The 19,277-nt window shown below is 39.1% G+C and overlaps 1 protein-coding gene across 1 annotated transcript in view; it reads left to right on the top strand.

The window, feature by feature from the left end:
• The window catches only part of crybg2 (crystallin beta-gamma domain containing 2), a 60,906-nt gene that overhangs the window by 10,251 nt on the left and 31,378 nt on the right, over positions 1–19,277 (top strand). Inside the window, exons 2-4 of the mRNA XM_084739101.1 lie at positions 1,521–1,626; positions 7,953–8,108; positions 8,685–11,326. Of these exons, the coding sequence (XP_084595227.1) occupies positions 1,521–1,626; positions 7,953–8,108; positions 8,685–11,326 (2,904 nt within the window). The remainder of the gene's footprint in view (positions 1–1,520; positions 1,627–7,952; positions 8,109–8,684; positions 11,327–19,277) is intronic.

Here is a 19,277-nt window from a genome sequence, read left to right as displayed (position 1 = left end):
CCCAGCTGCTAAAACTGCTGAAGCTGCTTTTGGCATTGAAACATGGGAAAGTGGGAGCTGTTGTCACCTACATGGGTACAAGAGAAGGTCATGTTCATACCTGCAGAACAGCAGATGAACTGTTTTGCATGTGTGCTGTGTGCACGTCTCAGTGGTCTATAAATTGTGGTGCTGCCACTACTAATGTTTGCTTGTCATGTGGCTTCCTGTTTGGCGTTGACTTGTGCAAAGGGAAACAGCCTTTATGTATAAAGAGACCTTTGTACCGTTTGTTTGATGTGATGACAGCTTGTGATTATTGATGGAGCCTGTCTGTTGACTCTGAAGCCCCTGCAGCCTCAAACTGACGCCAACATCCCAGGACACAAGGCTGAATAAAGCCAAAAGCCTGTTATTTCATAACAAAGTGGACAATTTTTAAATTCATGATCTTATTCAGGCTTGTAGTTACCAGTTTCAGTTTTTAGGTGACAGCTGATGTAGCTCTCATGCAAGTTTTTGTGTTCGTTACGTTTGTCCTGATGTCATAAATAGCCTTTGTACTGCACAAAAGTCACAGTTAACATGGAACGCAGTTCTGAGAAACACAGACTCACTCTCTGCTCAGCCGGTTCTGTTCAACATTCCCTGAGCAGTGATTCACTGCTTTATTATGCTTAGCAGCATATTTCCCCTCTTTCAAAAGCTCTGATTATATGACTATACACACCTACAGGACAGGACATATATGTATAATATTTTGGTAACACTTTATTTGAAGGCGTGTCACTATGTTGTGACACATGTCATGAACATGAGGGAGTCTGAATTAATGTTTGTGACTATTGTCATCACATGCCACTCAGTCAGTTACATCAAGTGACTTTGTTATGACAACTTAACATTAATCCAGACAAAAATGTCAAAATGTATCAAAACTGCCTACTTAAACAACAAATATATGTCATCAAACTGGCCTTATATTGTTAAATGACATGTTTATGACAAGTCCAAATAGTACAACTTTACTTGAAGTCAAGGAAAATGCTAATGACGCACTTATAATGGTCTCATGATGTCCAGTGTCAAAACCAACCACTTATAACAGTTTAATGTGATGTTAAAACATAAAGCTTTACAGCTTTTTAAAATTTGATAATGTCAAGTTGTTACGACAAAGTTGACATTGTTTGAGATGTCTGTTATGACAGCTTGACAGTTTGTTTTCTACACAAATGCCGTCATATACTGTTTACCTCTGTGAAATATCATGAAGGTGTGACAGAATAGATACCAAGCCTCGTGTATTGTACTGTACATGGTCCGAATCTGGCACCAGTCTTTCTTTTGTCTCAGGAAATCCATTTTTTCATCTGCAGTAGATCAAATATTCCTGCATTTACATCAGTTTTATTGTGCTCTTTATTATCTAATTTTTCTGTTGCAGGAAACTTAAAAAAAAATACAGTTGTAGCTGATGTATTTTCAAGTGGATTTTGTAGAGACTTTACTAATTTGACATTTAACTTTGTGCCCTCCAGTGCTGTTGATCTCAGGAACACAGCTGAGGATGGAGAGGCCTGGACTGACAACATCGTCTCCAACAACAAGAGGTCCTCCCTCTATGGCACCGCGCCCAGGTCAAAGGTCAGTCGAGCTGTTTTCATTTTCGGCCTCTTCACAGGCAGTTATCAACGGGGGACGCCATCTACATTTGGGGTTTTTCAAATTTCACTTCATCACTCGCTCAGTTTATAGGTCTGGTCCTGCTTTGCTGCGGTCCAACTCAAAATAACCATCAGACAACCTTTTTATTATTTAGCTTTTAAGTATTTCAGATGAGTTGAGAGTAGAGTTGAGCTATAAATATTTTGACTGGATCCTGTTAAGGTGTGTGTGTAACTTTATTAATAATACACTTTAGGGTTACAATGATTAATCGACTATTAAAGTAATTTGCAACTATTTTGTTAATCAATTAGTCAATTTTAGTCATTTCAGCTTTTCAAATGTGAATATTTACTGGTTTATTTAGTCCTCTCTGACATTAAACTGAATTTTTTTGGGTTGCGGACAAAACAAGACAATCCCAACTGACTCTTATTTGATAGAATCAGTAGTCTGATACAGTCTGATAGAAATATTGTTAATTTCCTCATATTGAGCTGAGCCTCTTGTTTATGGGGAAATCATTTTCCTGTGTGTGACGGGCAGATATAAATACATTTCTCTTGTGACAAATAATAAACTTTAGCACTTTTGTTAATGCCATTACAAAGTGTTTTAGGGAAAATAAATAAATAAATAAATAAATAAATAAATAAATAAATAAATAAAAAGTAACGAGTATTGTAACACACCAGAGAATAAGTATAAAGTTAAAAGTGTGAAATGGCAAATTATCATCAGTGAATAACCAGCAGAGCAACATCTACTCTTCTAAAGAAATGCCGCGGCACATGAGGAGTCAAACAAATGTGTTTAGTCATCCTGGGAATTATCAGTCATTAATAAAATATGGACTTTAATTACACAGGACTATTATGACCACAGTGATGTGCCAAATTAATATGGCAGTCATCCTGTCTAGCTCAGCAGTTATAACATGATGGCTAAATGCCAAACTGGTAACCACTTTTAAAGCTCTGCTCTGAAATGACCCTCTGGAGTGAAGTGTCACCAGTTTGCTCATCAATTCATATTGGTGCCACACTGTGGATGATTTCTGCAACAGTTGCTATTTGCACCCTGGTGTCAGTAGCCAACGATGCTTTTTGCGAGCAGACGAAGCATCTGAACCTCTTAAACTTCGTCTTCTCTCTGCTGTCTGGGAAGCCAGCAGGATGAGAGTCAGTCAACACTCGCTATAAACCCCTGTGGCGCCAAATGTCAAACACATGATTTACCAAGTTTTAATTTAAAAGTCTCACTTTATTTTGTCCCCACATGTGTTTTGCATGTATCTACAAATGTGGATGGAATAAGAGAAAACACTCTGTCAGCAGTCTAAGGATCAGGTCTGAAATGTGTCTGAACAAGAATATTCTTGGGGGCCAAATTCTGTTGTGAACAATGTGTGAAAATGGCCCCTTATGAGGTGACATCAACGGCTGCTGCATTCCACCTGTGATATGTAGAACTGCCTTCAGGCTTTTTCTCACATAATTATAGCCCCCTTACACTGACAAACACGCTCACATAGATAACTCGAGTATGCGCGCTACAAATAAACTCAAGCACATTTATGCGTTGTTATTATTTCACCACCCTCGGATTTAATAACCTCCCTTAATACCTCAACAGAAAGAGACAAATGATTGACTGCAGGTGACCAACATGCAGGACTCTCCAGCAGAGGGCGCCATATCTCAAAGTTTCACACACAACACAGTCTGTTCAAGTTCAGTGAAGTCGGTGGTTGTGATTGTTGCATACTTTATGTCAGACCTCCAACCCTTTAACAAAATCAGTCCGGCCCTTTAATCATTTATAAATATGGGATAATTTATATATCATTGTGATTTGATTTGAAGAACCTGATGCCATTCTAAGTTTACAGGTGTTTACATTGTTTATCAGAAGATTATAATTTTGTTAGCAGAATAATTAGCCTGTTTAATGCATTAATCACAGAGACACTTATTGTTTTAAAAGTTTTAAACTAAAGGAGAGGGACTTGAGGAGACTCAAACAGAATGAAAAAAGAAGTAAAATGCAGCCTTGTTTTTAATAAAACAACAAATTATTTCTCATGTAGGATTACAAAGGTGCTTTGTTTAAAACATAATATTTCTTTTCCAACTGTGAAAACTAATAAAAAGTAGAAGAGTGCACTCAGTAGAATGCAGCGCAACAAGAAGAGAACATGTGGATGTAATTCCTTTGTTATCACCAACAGTTTGATTAGTAACTGTAATGTAACTCCAGCAGAGGGTGTCAGAGCTTTACTAAGAAGCAGTGCTGTTGTGAAGATCAGTTATGATCTGTGGGACAGATGTCATGGAAAAACAAAGTAATCACACTCATATGTTTTACTTAAATTAAGTTAAATTATGTTTTAGTTAAATTGTAATCCATTAATCTGGCAGCTGCATACAGTAAAACATACATGAGCATGAAGTTCAGGAGGAATACATAAATATGTGGTTGTGTTTGTGTTTAGGATGTGTGAAACCTCAACTGAGGTACATCCACAAAAAGACGATTGATTGCAGGTGATCAACATACAGGACTCTCAGTATTGTGTTTATTAAAAGAACAAGTTAATTCTAATATAAGATTACAAAGGTGCTTTGTTTTGTCCTGCGCTTTTTTCTTTTCCAATTTTGTGATCTAATAAAAAGAAAAATAAACCTTTTGATCCACTTTGTGATTTAATTGTTTGACCCATTTCCTAACTTTTGACATCAGATGTAGGAAATGTGGAAAAAAGTAATTGAACTGGCCTGGTTTATATCCTCAGTGCTATGGTTTAATTTTATTTGCATTCCTTTGGCCTTGTTTCCCATGTCTGCCCGCAGAGATAAAATACCGAGTTATAGATATAATCATGATCCATAGGACAGGTGGCATGGAAAAACAGTAATCCAACAGTAAATAATCCAACTCATGTTTCACTTGTTAAACTGTAATCCATTAATCTAACAGCTACATACGGTACATACGAGCAAAAGGTCCAGCAGGTGAATGTATGAATATGTGGTGTCTGTGTTCAGGACGTGTAAGTTTGCAAAATGAACGTGATGCAGAATGAGCTTCAGGGGTTTTATAACAGACTTTAAAAAAGGGCACAGCTGGGTCTGAGGTGCAGCATGAAAGAAAAATGGTCCATGGTGCAAAAGTTTAATAATAACTATGTTTAGATCCCACGTTGATCTCTGTCAGGTCAGAATGTTTGAAAACTGGAAACCACACCCATATTTATACATCATACACACCAATAGGCTGACAAGCATTATGATGGCAGTGATGGTTAACCATCCAAACCATGCAGGGTGATAAACATCCAGAAACCATTAACAAATCAATAAAGTAAAGAGAAAAAGGTTAATGGAAAAAAAACCTATACAATTATACAAAGAAAACATAGGAATTTTATGAGATTTATCATCCTGTATTTCAGAATCTACCACAGAATCACCACACATTGATATAAAAATGTATTAAAGTGAAGGATTTATCGAATAAATCTTAAATTCACGTACAGAAATCGGGTCTTAACACCTTTTTTTGCATGAAATTGCTAGCGCAAGGGAAAATTGCAAAAGACAGTCACGATTTTTTTTCTCTCTCTCTAAAATTTAAAAGTGCAAAGAGCATTGATGAATGTCCGTAATAGTAAAATTCTTCTATTCTTTTCAGGAACTGTGACAAAATAAAAAAAAAAAGAATACAAAAAATAGTAAATAATAAAACTTTGATTTGGATCATTGAGACAAACACACATGACGTTTGGTCAAATTTACAGGAAAGTTGCTCTGTTTGGAACAAAATGCAAGGTCGTGCAGAATTCACACGGATTGGCTGAATTTACGTTGATTGTTGCGATCAGATCATCTCAACGTTCTGGAGGAACTGATGAGTGTTTGTTCAGCGACCGAACGGCTGTGGTTTGTTCCTCACCAGCTTGCTGTGCCAGAACACATATTCATTCTTTTCAAATATTAACCATAAAACTTAGTGGTGTCGGCTTAGTTACTTGTTACTCTTACTTGTCTTCATTGACAGGCTCAGATTATTATTCTAAGTGTCCAACAACATTATGAAAAGGATTTCGGCTGTGAGAGACCTTTTTTTAAAGGGTAAAAAATGTTTTTTTTTGAGTAGAAATAGCAGTTCAGTTGTTCTCGCCAAACTCACCAGACTCCCTTTGAAAAATATAGGCAGAAACAACATAAAACTCACCAAAAATGTTTTGGTTTGACTTTTTACTGATCCAACAATCACCAACTCCGCTTTGGTCCAAATAAATCCTCAGTTCACAGCGTGAGGGAGAGTGGAGTGTGCAGGACAGTTCCACTGATTTCATAACTGAACTACAGAAAGATGGAAACTTTCATTTCCGACTGTGTGAAAATCTGATTACAGATGACGACAAAAGATTAAAACACGAGTCTTAGTGGCAAAACACACTCATGTAGGGTGACGTAGGCATTTAGCTTGAGAAACAGCCCCGCAACAGGCACAAGTCTGCTTAGCTCATACAAAGTTTTTTGCTATTATTGACATTTATCAATGCTCATTGTGCGTCTCTGTGGTTTACTTACTAAAATGATTTGAAAATGAGTTTTTTTTTTGCAATAAACAATACAAAAAAAGCTCATCAAATTTTTTTTTTCAATTTAATCAAGTTTGTAGGATGGGGATAGTTATTGTTAAGATTAAGTTATTTTAAAAGTTCCTCTTAACTTTATGTTGAAGATGAAAACAACATTTTAATGTCAGGACTGGTAGGTAACTGAATTAAGTCATAAACCGTTCATAGTTTTGTGTGTGGCTCTTTATCTTTGTATCTATGTTGCATCTCTGGTTTATGTTCTTACTGTTCTGGACAGAGCGACCCTGTCCACCCACTACAAACTCAACTAAGACTGTTGTCTTTACTTCTAGTACTTTCCAAACTACCTACCTAGAGGGAAGAATTTGAGCAGACACACCCAGTTAAAAACCTGACAGATGGCAGTGACAGACAGCCTCATGTTCCACTGTCATTTGTCATCACGGGAAATAAGAAAACATGCGCTCATAATCACCAGAGCAGCCCTTATCTTTTCAATCTTTTTGTCTTTTAAAATATCCGATGAGGAACACCCGGGTCATACTGGGTGCTCTCCCGAAACACTTTGACATCTCTTTGAACTTGCTGACAGATTTACACCTATCACATCATATCTAACAACAAGGACACGCGCAAGACACGTAGATGTCTTCTTTGTCGCTGTGACTTCAGAAACTTTAGAATCTACTTCACAATCTATATATCTAAACTATGCTGTCAGTCACTGTCAGTATTTGGTGATAAACTCTCTCAGTCCGCGGCTGCATTATGTTATTTAAACTACACGATATGTAACAGTATACTGACGTAATTAAAAAGGACAAGAATGTGCATCAGTTTCTTTTATTTTTACCAAGTACCTCCAAACCACAGTGTTTGAATCAGCAGCTACCAGGTTTAGTTGATCATGTTCTACTAGTCTTTCATTTTTTCTCAGGGTGGAGCAGCGTTTAATGCTTGGAATGAAGTTAGGGTGTCAACTACTTGTCTTGTTTACAAGTATAAGGAGTCAAACTCCGACCGGTGGAATGATTTGTAATTGTGCCATATCCTCATTCTTACCACGGAAAGAAGCAGCGTGCAGAGGTTAATTGACCCTTGGCAAGGCCTTAAAATGGTTAGATATGTTTGGTATGTGCAGTATGTTGAGGTTATGTTCTACTTCATGAAAAGTAGACATAGTGAGCTAAAAATGATAATGGGAGATTTTAATACTCTCATGCCTAATGAGGCCCTCGCAGATGTGACAGCTACCCATGATGCCGTGGGCACTAACACACCCCCATGCCATCACAGATGCCGTTTTTTGAACTCTGTACTGTTAATAATCTGGATGGTCCTTTTCCTCTTTTGATTTCTGAAAACAATCTGAAATGTGGACTTGTCAGATCACAACACACTTTCCATTCTCTGTCCGTCAGTCTCAGTGAAAGTGGCAGCGTTTCTGGATGTTGTTGATGCATGACTTTCACTTTGCATCATAGAGTCTTAACTTCATAACCCGTGTAGTAGCCTTTATACAATTATGTGGGTTTTTAACGCAGTTCTTAAACTCCAAATTCTCTGAATCTTTTAATGAGATTATGGATTGTAGATGGTGAAAAATTGAGATTTAATATTAACTTCAGAATCCATGTCTTCTTCCCTCTCTCCCTGTCTCGCTGTCCATCCCTCCATCCTTCTCTCTTCCTCTCAGGGCAAAGATCTCAGCTACTCAGAGATGGACCTCCGCAAGCCCAAAAGGTTTGCCACCTTTACTTTTGGGCTTAGGAAGAAGAAGAAGAAAGACGAAGAGAATATCTCTAAGAGCTCTTTAATCCTCACCAGTCCGGGGATTAAAGAGCAGGAGGAGGTAACCCCATTCCTTGAGTGTCTTGAGTTCATGTGTGACAAATACATTGTTTAATTCCTTTAAAGCTTTATGATCATAGTGTTCTGTCTAACTTATCTTTAACCCCAGCCTGTGCCTCTCACATACTATCATCTTAATTTATGTAATTGTCTGTTTTACCTTTGCAAGGTTAAGCGTTTCTTTTTCTGATAAACTTTCAAAAACCGTGAACACTTGCGGGAGTTTTGAAGATATTCTCAAAATCCTCAGCGACTCATTTGTCCATCTGTATGAGATAATTTTGCATCTGCATCAGAATTAAAATAATTTTTAATCCAAGCTGCAACTCAGAAATTATACATATCCCTGATTTGTAGAACATGGAGTAAAACATTTATATATTATCATCTGTATTAATTTATGTTGTCTTCCAGTTTTTAATCTTATTTTTCCATAGTTTTTATATTTTTATACTTAACAACACATATCTGCAAGAAAAAAAAATAACTTCCAACTCAGATTATTACTTTTAGAAACGTACTTAACTGTAAATTGTTAATTATTTCATGAGTGAAACTGTAAGTTGTTTCCTTCTAGACTCCTCCAGACCTCGATCAGATGGAGTTGGATCAGGACAACATGAAGATGCTCAGTAGGTCTCAGCCCGAGCTTGACAGCCCTAAATTTGACATCCCTTCTCCTCCCCCTGTAGCCACAAATCAGTCAGAGTCATACTTCTCTCTCCTTAACCAATCACAGTCGTCTGTCAATATAAACAGCCAACCAGAAGCAGAGAAGCCTCTGACAGACGGCTCCAATCTTATTGATGTGCACGAGGAGCCGCAGAAAGCACCGATTGCTACCATTCCTGAGCTGCAGCTGGATAATCCAGACTCATCGGAGGACAAAGAGAACATTCCTGTTCATGATTCCAACCCATCTTCCACAGCAACTCGTACAGAAACCACCTCTGCTGTTGATAACCAGACTGTACCTGTCCTCCCAGCTAGCCAGCCTCCAATCATGCCTGACAGCTCAGATCACAAAGTTGACTCAGTCTCCACGAGCAGCAGCCTGAGTTACACTGACATCCAGCAGTCTGACACAAAAACAGACACCTCTCTTACTGAATTCACCAGAGATACATTATCACATCATCAACCTGACGCCCCTGAGACAGCTGACAGTACAACTCCCAATGGTAAACCCTGCCTAGCAAGCGTTGACGCCACTGTTACAGAGTCAACCCCTGTTCCTCACACTGACAACTCTGCTTCTCTCCCTCGAGAAGTCTCATTTTCTCGCACTGAGAGATCTACTCCCGAAACTGCCAAGAGTGTCACCTCAACCTCAGCTGTTAGCAGTGAGAAGAGTGCTCGTCCTGTCAGTCAGGACTCGGTTTATGGAGCGTTGTATGAGTCGCTTTTCCCCCAGAGTTTTACCTCAGAGGTAATGTCATCCCTCTCACACCGTCGACCCCAAATCCATACGGAGATACGACACCTTAACACCAAAGTGGAACCTGTCATGATTAAAACGCTTAATGAACGCCACACAGAAACTAATCTTATATACTCTCGCATGTCACATGAATCTGCTGCAGGTGGTTATACTGCTGTAAATGCAGCTTTAAGTGGGAGAAAGGTGATTATTTCCAATGACAGCTCCACCTTTAACTCCTATCAAACCAACGCTGCCTCCGAGCCTCGCAGAGATGCAGATATCTATAGATATCTACCTTCATCTCACCTTTCAGGTTCTCAGTCAGTTGACAACAGTAACATTCCTTACTCAGAGCTGACCCACCCCATATCAGAGGCAAAATCAGGCCGTTTCAGCCTCATTCAAGACACTGCCAGGTCAGCCCCCGTGGCTCCAAATCCTGCCCCTCCCATTTCCAACTATGTAACATCCCAAGGGACAGATACTCAGGTTACCGACTCCGTACGGAGAGTGATTCTAGTCAAAGAGTTAGTCACAGATGAGGCAAGCAGCACTGATACTGTCTGTGCCTCTACTGCGCCTGAAAAAATAAGCACCGAGAAGGATCTTGAGATTAAACTTGAAACAACAAGGAGTTTTTCTGCTGCATCCGGACAGATGGACGGGTACGATGGGCCTTTGAGTCCAACATATTTGAGTGTTGGATCAGATGATGGCAGTGCCATGGAGATCTACTACAGCGCTGAAGAGGACAACGCAGAGGAGAGCGCGGATGAAGAGATGTACATGATGGATGAAAGAGAGGAAATTTGTGTGGTGGATGGGGTGAAAGAGGTGGTCGAGCTGTGTGAGGAGTTTCCTCAGCAGGGAAATGAGACAAGTAAGAGAGATGAGAGAGAATCAAGGGTGGTCATTATTAAAATGCTGAGCGAGGAAGACACAATGAGCAGTGAAGACAAGAGAGAGGATGTCAACAGCCGAACTGAAGTGCAGCAGCAACTCAAAGGTCAGAGTTCAGAAGCTCAAGTGCAAGAAACTGGAACGTCTGAGTTTCTCAGTGATGCAAAGAGTCTGGAGAGAGAAGTAGCAACCACAGCATTTCTACAGGTCAAAGAAGACAGCCAGGAGGAGAGAAAGGAGGAGAGAAAGGAGGAGTTACCGGCCACACCGGTTCAGCAGGTGAACGCAGTGATGGTATGCGACTTTGCTCCACCCTCCAGTGAGCCGCTTGGACCGGGGGAGGGGTCGCAGGGAAACTGGACCGAGGAGTTGGAAAAAGAAGACCACCCTAATGGAGAGAAGCCGCTCCCCCGTCAGGAGACACAATACCTGGCGTACAAAGACATCAGGAGCTCTGAATGTACACAAGCTGCTTACAGTAGCACAAGAGAGGAAGATATGATCACACCCGACATTAGAGAGGCAGAAGAGCAAGTTTCACTCGCAGACAAGAGCGGTGAACCAAGCAAAGAAAGCCCAGAAACCAGCAGTAACGCTGCGACAAGTGCAGTCACAGATACATCTGGTGGAGTGGAGGTTGCCACAAGCACTTTGACACGCAGCGTCAAGCTGCAATCAGATGCCACAGAGATTGAACACAATAGGGCTCCACAGAGTAGTGAGTGGGTGGATACAATTACTCTGAGTGCAGGCAGAACCAGAAAGGAGCAACAACAGGTGGCAGTCGAGCTGTCAGCCCCAAATGAAGACACACAGCGTCCTGATACCGAATCTGCAGACACACTCTCAGAGAGACACGAGCATCCGGCAGAAGCCCCTATCGACCTGAATCAGGGGTAAGTGAAATGTCTCATTATCTTTACAAAAGACTTTTTGTGTTAGTCATGGCTGCAGGCAGTGTGTGAACGAACAGGTGTGTTAAATAGACCCTAATAGATTGTTTTCTGTCTATAAAGTTCAACTTTTAGAGAGCAGTAAAGGACAGTGCAACAGGTGAGAGTCAGTTTACACATTTGTGAGTGCTGCCATTTAGCAAATTGCAGCTCTGTGACTACTGTGCTGGTATGTGCAACATGTAGCCTAAAGGGTGTACTTGAGACATAATGGAGCGTTGATTTCTTGTCAGTGTAAAGTGATATACTGGTGCAGTCAAGATGATCAAGTTTTAATGGGTAACCTTAACTTTCTCGTTTTATTGTATCGTGATCTGATAAAACCCTGAAATGTGTGATGGCCAAACATTTCCTCTGATAAGAAGGTCAGCACCGGATGAGCTGTCCTGTTTACCAACAGAACTGCCTGTACACCTGTGTGCTGTCTTTAAATGCACCACGTGTGAAGTGATATAACTCTGCTGTGTCTTGAAGCCCTCTCTGCAACATCCACTCAGTTTTGTGACCTGACTCAGAATCTTTATTGATCCCTGGATCAATAAAGTGTTTGTGGCACAGTTGCTTTCATTCGAAAATAGAAGCATAAATAAGCATATCAAAATATAAGAATAGAAACAGAAATCATAAATGTGTAAAAATCTGTGTTCATTATCTTACTATGTACAACAATACAGAAAAATAGAAATGAGATGTGTAAAAATATGTAAACAGCAGTTTTTACAACAGTTGTACACATAAATGTCATAAAATAATAATGCTGAAGGTGGGGGATAAGTGTGTTAGGATGCAATAGTATTATAAATAAGAGTGTATGTTGGTTTAAATTCACAGTATAAATAAATAAATGCTGCCAGTATAACCAGCGTATTGCACTATTGAATTACTATTTAACAGCTGAATTATTGCACATATTATTATATTATTAGATCAGTACAGCACAGATGAAGATATAAATGAAATGAATAATATTTAGTATGACATCACACGTCATGATGATCAACAAATTGAGTCAGTGTCTATTTTTAAACACCTGGGAGTTTGTTTTTCTTTGTGTAAAATGGAAACTGGTTAAATCTACCTTATTATCTGTTATTGACAAAGGAGATGTGTTGTAGGTGGATGCCTCAGCTCATTGTCTTCACATACCACATAGCGTGCATCATTATAATCTGAGATTAATAACAAACTGTGGTTTTCTTACTCACCAATGTGTATTTTTGTGTGCACGTTGTCCTAGTCATTGGTATATGTTAATCTACAAAGCCATTCTTGGCACTCTGTCTTCTCTTTTAAACTTGGAATATGAAAATCACAATCTTCAAGACATTTTGCACATGTAGACCACTAAAGAGAGATTGATTGATTTCTTTTGTCCATTCTATGTATTGATTCCTGAGGGGTACAATATAGGTTTGTCGGTGAAACAATAGTTAGTTCATAGTTTGATGCACTCTGCATAACAAAACTTGAAGGAAAAAGTGATGTATGTGATTCCTGACTTATTCGTCCCGAGCCACAAAATATTCAAAATGTGATGAATAAAATCTTTTAATACAACTTTTCCAAGCAGATAATCTCCTCTTGCTCAGGTTGCTTGTTCTATCTGACCAACAACTGAACACAGTAATACAAAACAGAGAAAAGCAGCAAATCTTTTGATTTTAAAAGCCTGAACAAGCAAATGTTTGGCATCTCGGCCACACTTTATTTAACAGCCCACTAATAAGACGTACTTTTGTATTAAATTACACAAAAATAGAAATATGTTATTTGTCAGTCAGTAAACAAGCAAAAGCTATACTCTAGGTGAAATATAAAATAAACCAGCACACACTGAGCTGACTTTACTGTAACTTTATTATGAGCGAACATTATGTTTCACCTGTGGCTTCTTCAGGTTCACTCAACAACTCAACACAGGTGTGATAAATATACATAGATCACATGACTAAATAATAATAATCACGGTCATTTCACTTCATTTTTTTCAGCACTTTTTTCACCACTCTTTTCACCACTCTACACCACTAAGTGGTTATACAGCTCCACCATAATTAGACACCATATACGTGCACGTACAGTGCACTAATAAGAAGTAACAAGCTGTACTTTGTATCAAGACAAAGATAAACTAATGATAATATGTCATTTATTATACAGTATTACACCATATGTTAGGTCCTTATTAGGCTGTTTTTAGATGGTAATTAGGGACACATTACAACAGAACTGTACTGTAAACTAAAGTGAAACCGCTCTCTGTGCAGTCACCCCTGGACGAAATGTTCCTCTGCCTTTCCTCGGTAGATCTGGTTCTCATATTGTTTTAAAATGGATGTGATTTCACTTTAGTTTACAGTGTCGTTCTGTCGTAATGTTTCTCTAATTCCCCTCTAATAAAGTCTAATAAGGGTCTAATATTGTCTAATAAACAACATGTAACTTCTAGTTTTTGTCTAATGTGATACATTGCTTTTTATGTCTTATCAGTGTACTGTAAAATAAAGAGCAACCAGCATTTTTGCTTAATACATTTCTTAAATTAATTAATAGATTATCAACTTTGTTGCAGATGAATTTTCTGTTGAATTATTTAACCAACAAATTGTTTAATCTTATTGATAAAAGTGCTGTTTCAACTGCTGTCACCCTCCTCCAACCTCTGATGGTCAGCTGCTGCACTTTTCTGAATTTTGGTGACCTGATGTTTGCAACTTGCTGCATACAGATGGCTTTAAATCCTGTAGATCATGCTGCAGGAGCGTTTGAGACGTTGGATGTATGATATTTTTTTTCTACAGCCCCCCTTTTAAGCATATAGTGAGTCCGTGCCTCTGATCTCTGATTCTCTGCCTCCATCTCCCTGGCCTTCTCCTGCATTTAGTATCAGGTTGACCAGTTCAGGACGTTGGATAACTTATCACTTACAGAGCCTGTATCCCAGGATCTGCTCTGTTTTTCTGTCACTTTCACAGGAGCAGAGCCTCACAACACTCGCGTGTGTCGTTGCTGCAGTAAAAAAGTTCCAGCTTTAACTAGACTTACTCATAACGTAACCATCCATTAGTGTCAGAACATGTCCTGACACCTGTGGCACTGGTCTTATGCCAGACGGCTCAGTTTCTCATTGACATGTTTATGTAAAGAAGTTTTGTTTTGTCAAGCTAGTCTTAAAATTGTATCTCATCATTGCTTTGATTAATCTCGTGCATTGATCAGAGTTGTAATTAAAGGATTGTGTGGGCTGCAAAAGGCTTTTTGAGATCTTAAATTAGGCTGTGGCATTCATACATTTGGACATGGCTGATCTTGAACATAAGGTGCAGATTAATCGAAAGCGAAAAGAACTGTTAGCTGCAGCCCGAGTTGTAACCATTGAACAAACAAAGGAAAGTTACTCTCTTTGGCACAGACGTGCTTTATCTTGATGCATCTTTTCCCTACTAGTTTGTTTAGTTCGTGTCAAAAGTGTCAACAGTTGCAGGCGAAGAGCATGACCTTTTTTTTTCTGTGAGATAATGGGGAAGATAGATTTCTGAGAAAGAAAAGATTTTCTGAGGAATTTATGGCGCATGAAGTGACAGGTGTAGATGTTGCAGCTACATTATGTAAACACGGCAGGATCTTGACACAAAGAAAAGCTTCAGTTTGCCTTCTCTCTTCACAAGATAAAGGAATCTAGTGGATTTACATGTATGCATCATTGTGTATGTAGCTACTTTCTACAGTATTTATTTACACACCAGAAAGACTGATGATTGTTGAGTCTCATTCTGAAGATGCTTTGGTTTGATGAAGTGTCCTGAACACAGCAAAATCAAATACACACAGGGTGCGAGGTCTCTGCAGAAACAGCCACAACCACACACTTCTAGTCATTCATAAGTGATGATAGAAACATATTATATTTTTAAATGTTGTTTGTTGGTGGTAGTTTCAAGTATTACAGCATATCATAGGAATGTGCTGCACTATACTGTACACATTTTGGTATTTTTTAACCACAAGATGGCAGCAGAGATGTGTCTTTTACTTGAGTGGAAAACCACTGACTTGATTACGTCTCACAGAGATATGAGGTTGGACAGACTCATCAGCTGAAGAAAGAAAAATGTTTCTATTTTATAAGTAGAATAACAAGAATGACTCAGACATATTTGGTAATAAACAAAAACAACTTAAAAACAACTTAAATTAGAATAAAGACTTTAGTTTTCCAAGCTGCAGCTTCATATTCAGCATTTTATTCATTCATTAAAGGGTTTTTACATCCAAACTAGTTTTCTACTTTGGTAAAAATCACAGAAAATATTTTGATGAACTGTATACAGGCTGAGTGAAGGTGGGAGCTGAAATACTGGTTCCATCTTCTATTGTGTAATGGTTCAACCCAGAACCATCTCTGGGGGTTCTATCCAGAACCATTCCATCTTCTAAATGTGCTAACAAGAACCCACCTAGTGAGTTCTACCAAGAAGCTTTTATAATCCAAAGGTTTTATCTAGAATCCATCAAGGGGATTGCCCTGAAAACCTTTTTATATTTCAGTGTTGTTATCTAGAACACGCTCAGGGTATCTGCCGAGAACCTTTTGTATTTCAGGGGTGGGGTCTAGATCCCATCTAGGGGGTTCTCCCAAAGGCTGGGGTTTTATCTAGAACACACTGAGGGGTTCTATGGAGAACCTTTTTATATTCTAAGGGTGAAGAACTCAAATGGTTCTGGGTGGAACCTCAGCCCTTCAGGAAGAACACTTTAGGAGCTTTTAATTCTAGAAGTGCAGAGCAGAGGGGGTTTTCAACACTTTGTGTGTGTATGCACGTGTTTCTATCATTTAGAAGTTTTTTTTTTCCATAATCTGCCAACACACAAGTATTTTCCTCTGACACTTAATACAACAGTGGTGAACAGGCCTGCTAATGCTGAGTGAAAGGTGAGGCATGTATCCGGCCCCACCTGTCCTACAGGCTTCTCCTGTGGTGTGTCATGAGTGGTAATATGTATGTAGAAAAGAAAACTCACCCACCTCCATAACTCCACCGTCCATTTTTGTCAGTCATTCAAATACTTTTATTCGCTAAAAACATCTTTCACATCAGTAAAGCTTATTTTGTTTTTTCCTTCTGCATTTATAAAAATCTGAAACTCTAAATCAAGTTTCTTTCAACCCTCTTTCTTTGCTCTTTGTAGTGTTTTTTTGTGTTCTGTCAAAATCTGAGACACAAGTGTGTGGACATGTTTGTGGTAGGATGAGACCAGAAGCCAGTTGAGCCACTTGTGTTTTGTCAGAACTCTGCCACTGTCCTGTTTGTCCTTTGTTTTCCTTTCATGTGTGACTGACAGACTGGCTGTTGTCTGACAGCTTACATGAGGCACATGTGGAATGACAAACTTGCAGAGACTCAACTTTAAACCACCTTGTCTTAACTGCCCCCTGTCAGTAGAACATGCAGAGGGAGTTTAAACCTCACCGTGACCTGACAGAAATCATTTCCGAGAAAAGCAAAAACACTTGAACGCTTGACTTTCATATATCAAGGTCAAGAGTCTGTTTGACTCTCCTCTGTAGAAGCTGTTCATTATTTTTATGTCAACACTTGTCACCAATCAGAGTCAGTTTTACACTGTTATTGGACTCTTGACATTTAACCAACATATAGGAGACCTGTCCATGTCATGTAATTTTTTTGGAAAACAAATCACTTCCTGTAGGTTCCTGACTGGATAGGCAAATTCTTCAAACCCACACACTTATTTCAAGTACCAGGTACATATTTAAATCTTGGCTGCTGTTTGGAAAAGTTCCTACTGTATCTTTCTGTTTATTTATCATATTAATTCACTAACAGGAGCTTCATTCTTGTCAATACATGACCTTTGTGACTAATCTCCATCTATCCAGAGGTGGAACCAAGTCATTGTTTTGCGGCTTATAAGTATGTACTACGACCGGATGTGCGCTGTGGATATAAGCCTGTCATTGGATGACTTGTTTCAGCATTGTGGCATCCAGTATCTGTGTTTTAAAAGTCCAGACAAAACAACTACAACTTCTGATCAATCTACACTCTGACGGTGGCAAATTAGTACCTCCTCGCCTCCTGACGTGCAAATGTTCCATGAAAACAAGTTACCCCTGACACTATTTTGCTAGGCCACTGTTTTTTCCCCCTTAAAGCAGAATGATAATGTGTATAGTCTGACCTTTGTCCCACACTGAGGCTCCAGTCCAAGTGAAATCAGGCTAATCAGCCTCAAGCAGAGATGAAGAGCAGTCTGGTTAACTTGCATATTTCCAACTGCACATGGCCAGATTTTCTCTTTTTCAAACCTATAGTTTTCAAATCAACCTTAACCCAACCAACACTTGTCTTTCGCGTAGAAGGTCTAAGGACAAGAGTCTGTCAGGGTCGCTTCTGTACAGGCTATGCATTTTTGTCTTGCTCCAACAGTTGTCACTAATCAGACCAATGACTTTAAATAAAGATGGATGACACACCCCTACTTCTTCCACCGTGTAAAAATGAAGCTGAAATATCCCTTTACCCAGAATGCAACTCCAGCACTAACAGTTCGATCTGAGATTCAGATGCATTATAGCCAGGAGGGACTAGCCTCAAGCAGAGATGAGGAACAGTCTATTAAACTCACCTCTTCTTAACTTCACATGCTCACGTTTTCATTTTTAAACTTGTAGTTTTCAGACTCACCAGACGCTGGCTCACCTGACTCACTTGCGACAATTTATAAGATTTTAACATTAACCGTACGACTCTCTGATAAGGAAGTTCAATGCTAATGTTTCACGGTGTTCATTCATTCAGCCTTTATTTATTTCTTGGGAATGCATTGAGGAGTGGCCCTCATTTTCGATGATGCTGAGATTACATTAGGCAGCAAAGCAGAAATACAAACAAGAAACAAAACAAGAAAAGAAGAATGAATTCTGAAATCATCAAAGCAGAAAGCCGGAGGAAGAAGGGGTCTAGACCATCCTCTTGTAGTGACATATTTTCCATCAGGATATTCATCATGCAGTGGCATAGTTTCAATCTGCCCGTATTTCCTGTAGGGGTATTACGGGCATTTCATCTAGGATTTAGCCAGAAGCATATTCACTATCATGTGGCACACCCAGAAGTCAACTGATAGGGGATATTTTGCTTGGAAATTCTTGTAACATTTGATTGTTGAACAATAGTTGGCTAAGTCACACGAACCTAAGGGAAGCAGATATTCTTCATGGGAATAGATAAGAAGAAGTGCTGGGAAAACAATACACGATTACTTTCGAGTGTGAACCAAAATGTTCAAAGGAGGAGGCTCTAGAGCCTCCAAATAGTAGGTGCATTGATCATTGTTCTTCAGTCTGGTCCCAGGATTGGCTCAAGTTTGTTGATTTTGCTACATTGAAGGATCAATAAACTTTGTATGGCAGAACTTGGTACCTTCACTACCTTCCAGAATTTAGTTGGGTTTGAAGAACAGCTAGTAGAACAGATAGTATTTAAATAATAATCAGATTTAGATTTCCTCACGAACAATGTAAATTTATTTCTTAGCTGCCTAAAGGCAAGCCAGTGGGAAGGATCCCCAGATTTTCTAGCTAAAGCCCAAGCTTTAGTCTTCACTTGGCACAAAGATGAGAGCTCGGAGGTGAACCAAGGACTCGATCTGTCTTTAATTCTTTGCTTCTTAAAAAGGGCATGTTTGTTAACAACTAAGTTGAAGGTATTTATAAAATGATCCAATGCTAATTCAACTGAGATTTCTATTGTTGTTGAAATATTGCTGCGGCAAAGATCTTGTAAGAAGGCATGTTCATTAAAATCTCTGAGATTTCTGCTCACAACAATTCGTGGTTTAGATCTCTGTAATCTTGTTTCCCTAATGC

The sequence above is a fragment of the Lutjanus erythropterus genome, chromosome 16 (assembly GCF_056507025.1).
Source record: "Lutjanus erythropterus isolate fLutEry1 chromosome 16, fLutEry1.hap2, whole genome shotgun sequence".
Classification (NCBI taxonomy): domain Eukaryota; kingdom Metazoa; phylum Chordata; class Actinopteri; order Lutjaniformes; family Lutjanidae; genus Lutjanus; species Lutjanus erythropterus.
The sequence above is the reverse complement of the archived record's forward strand: the minus strand, read 5'-3'. Positions and strand labels throughout refer to the sequence as shown.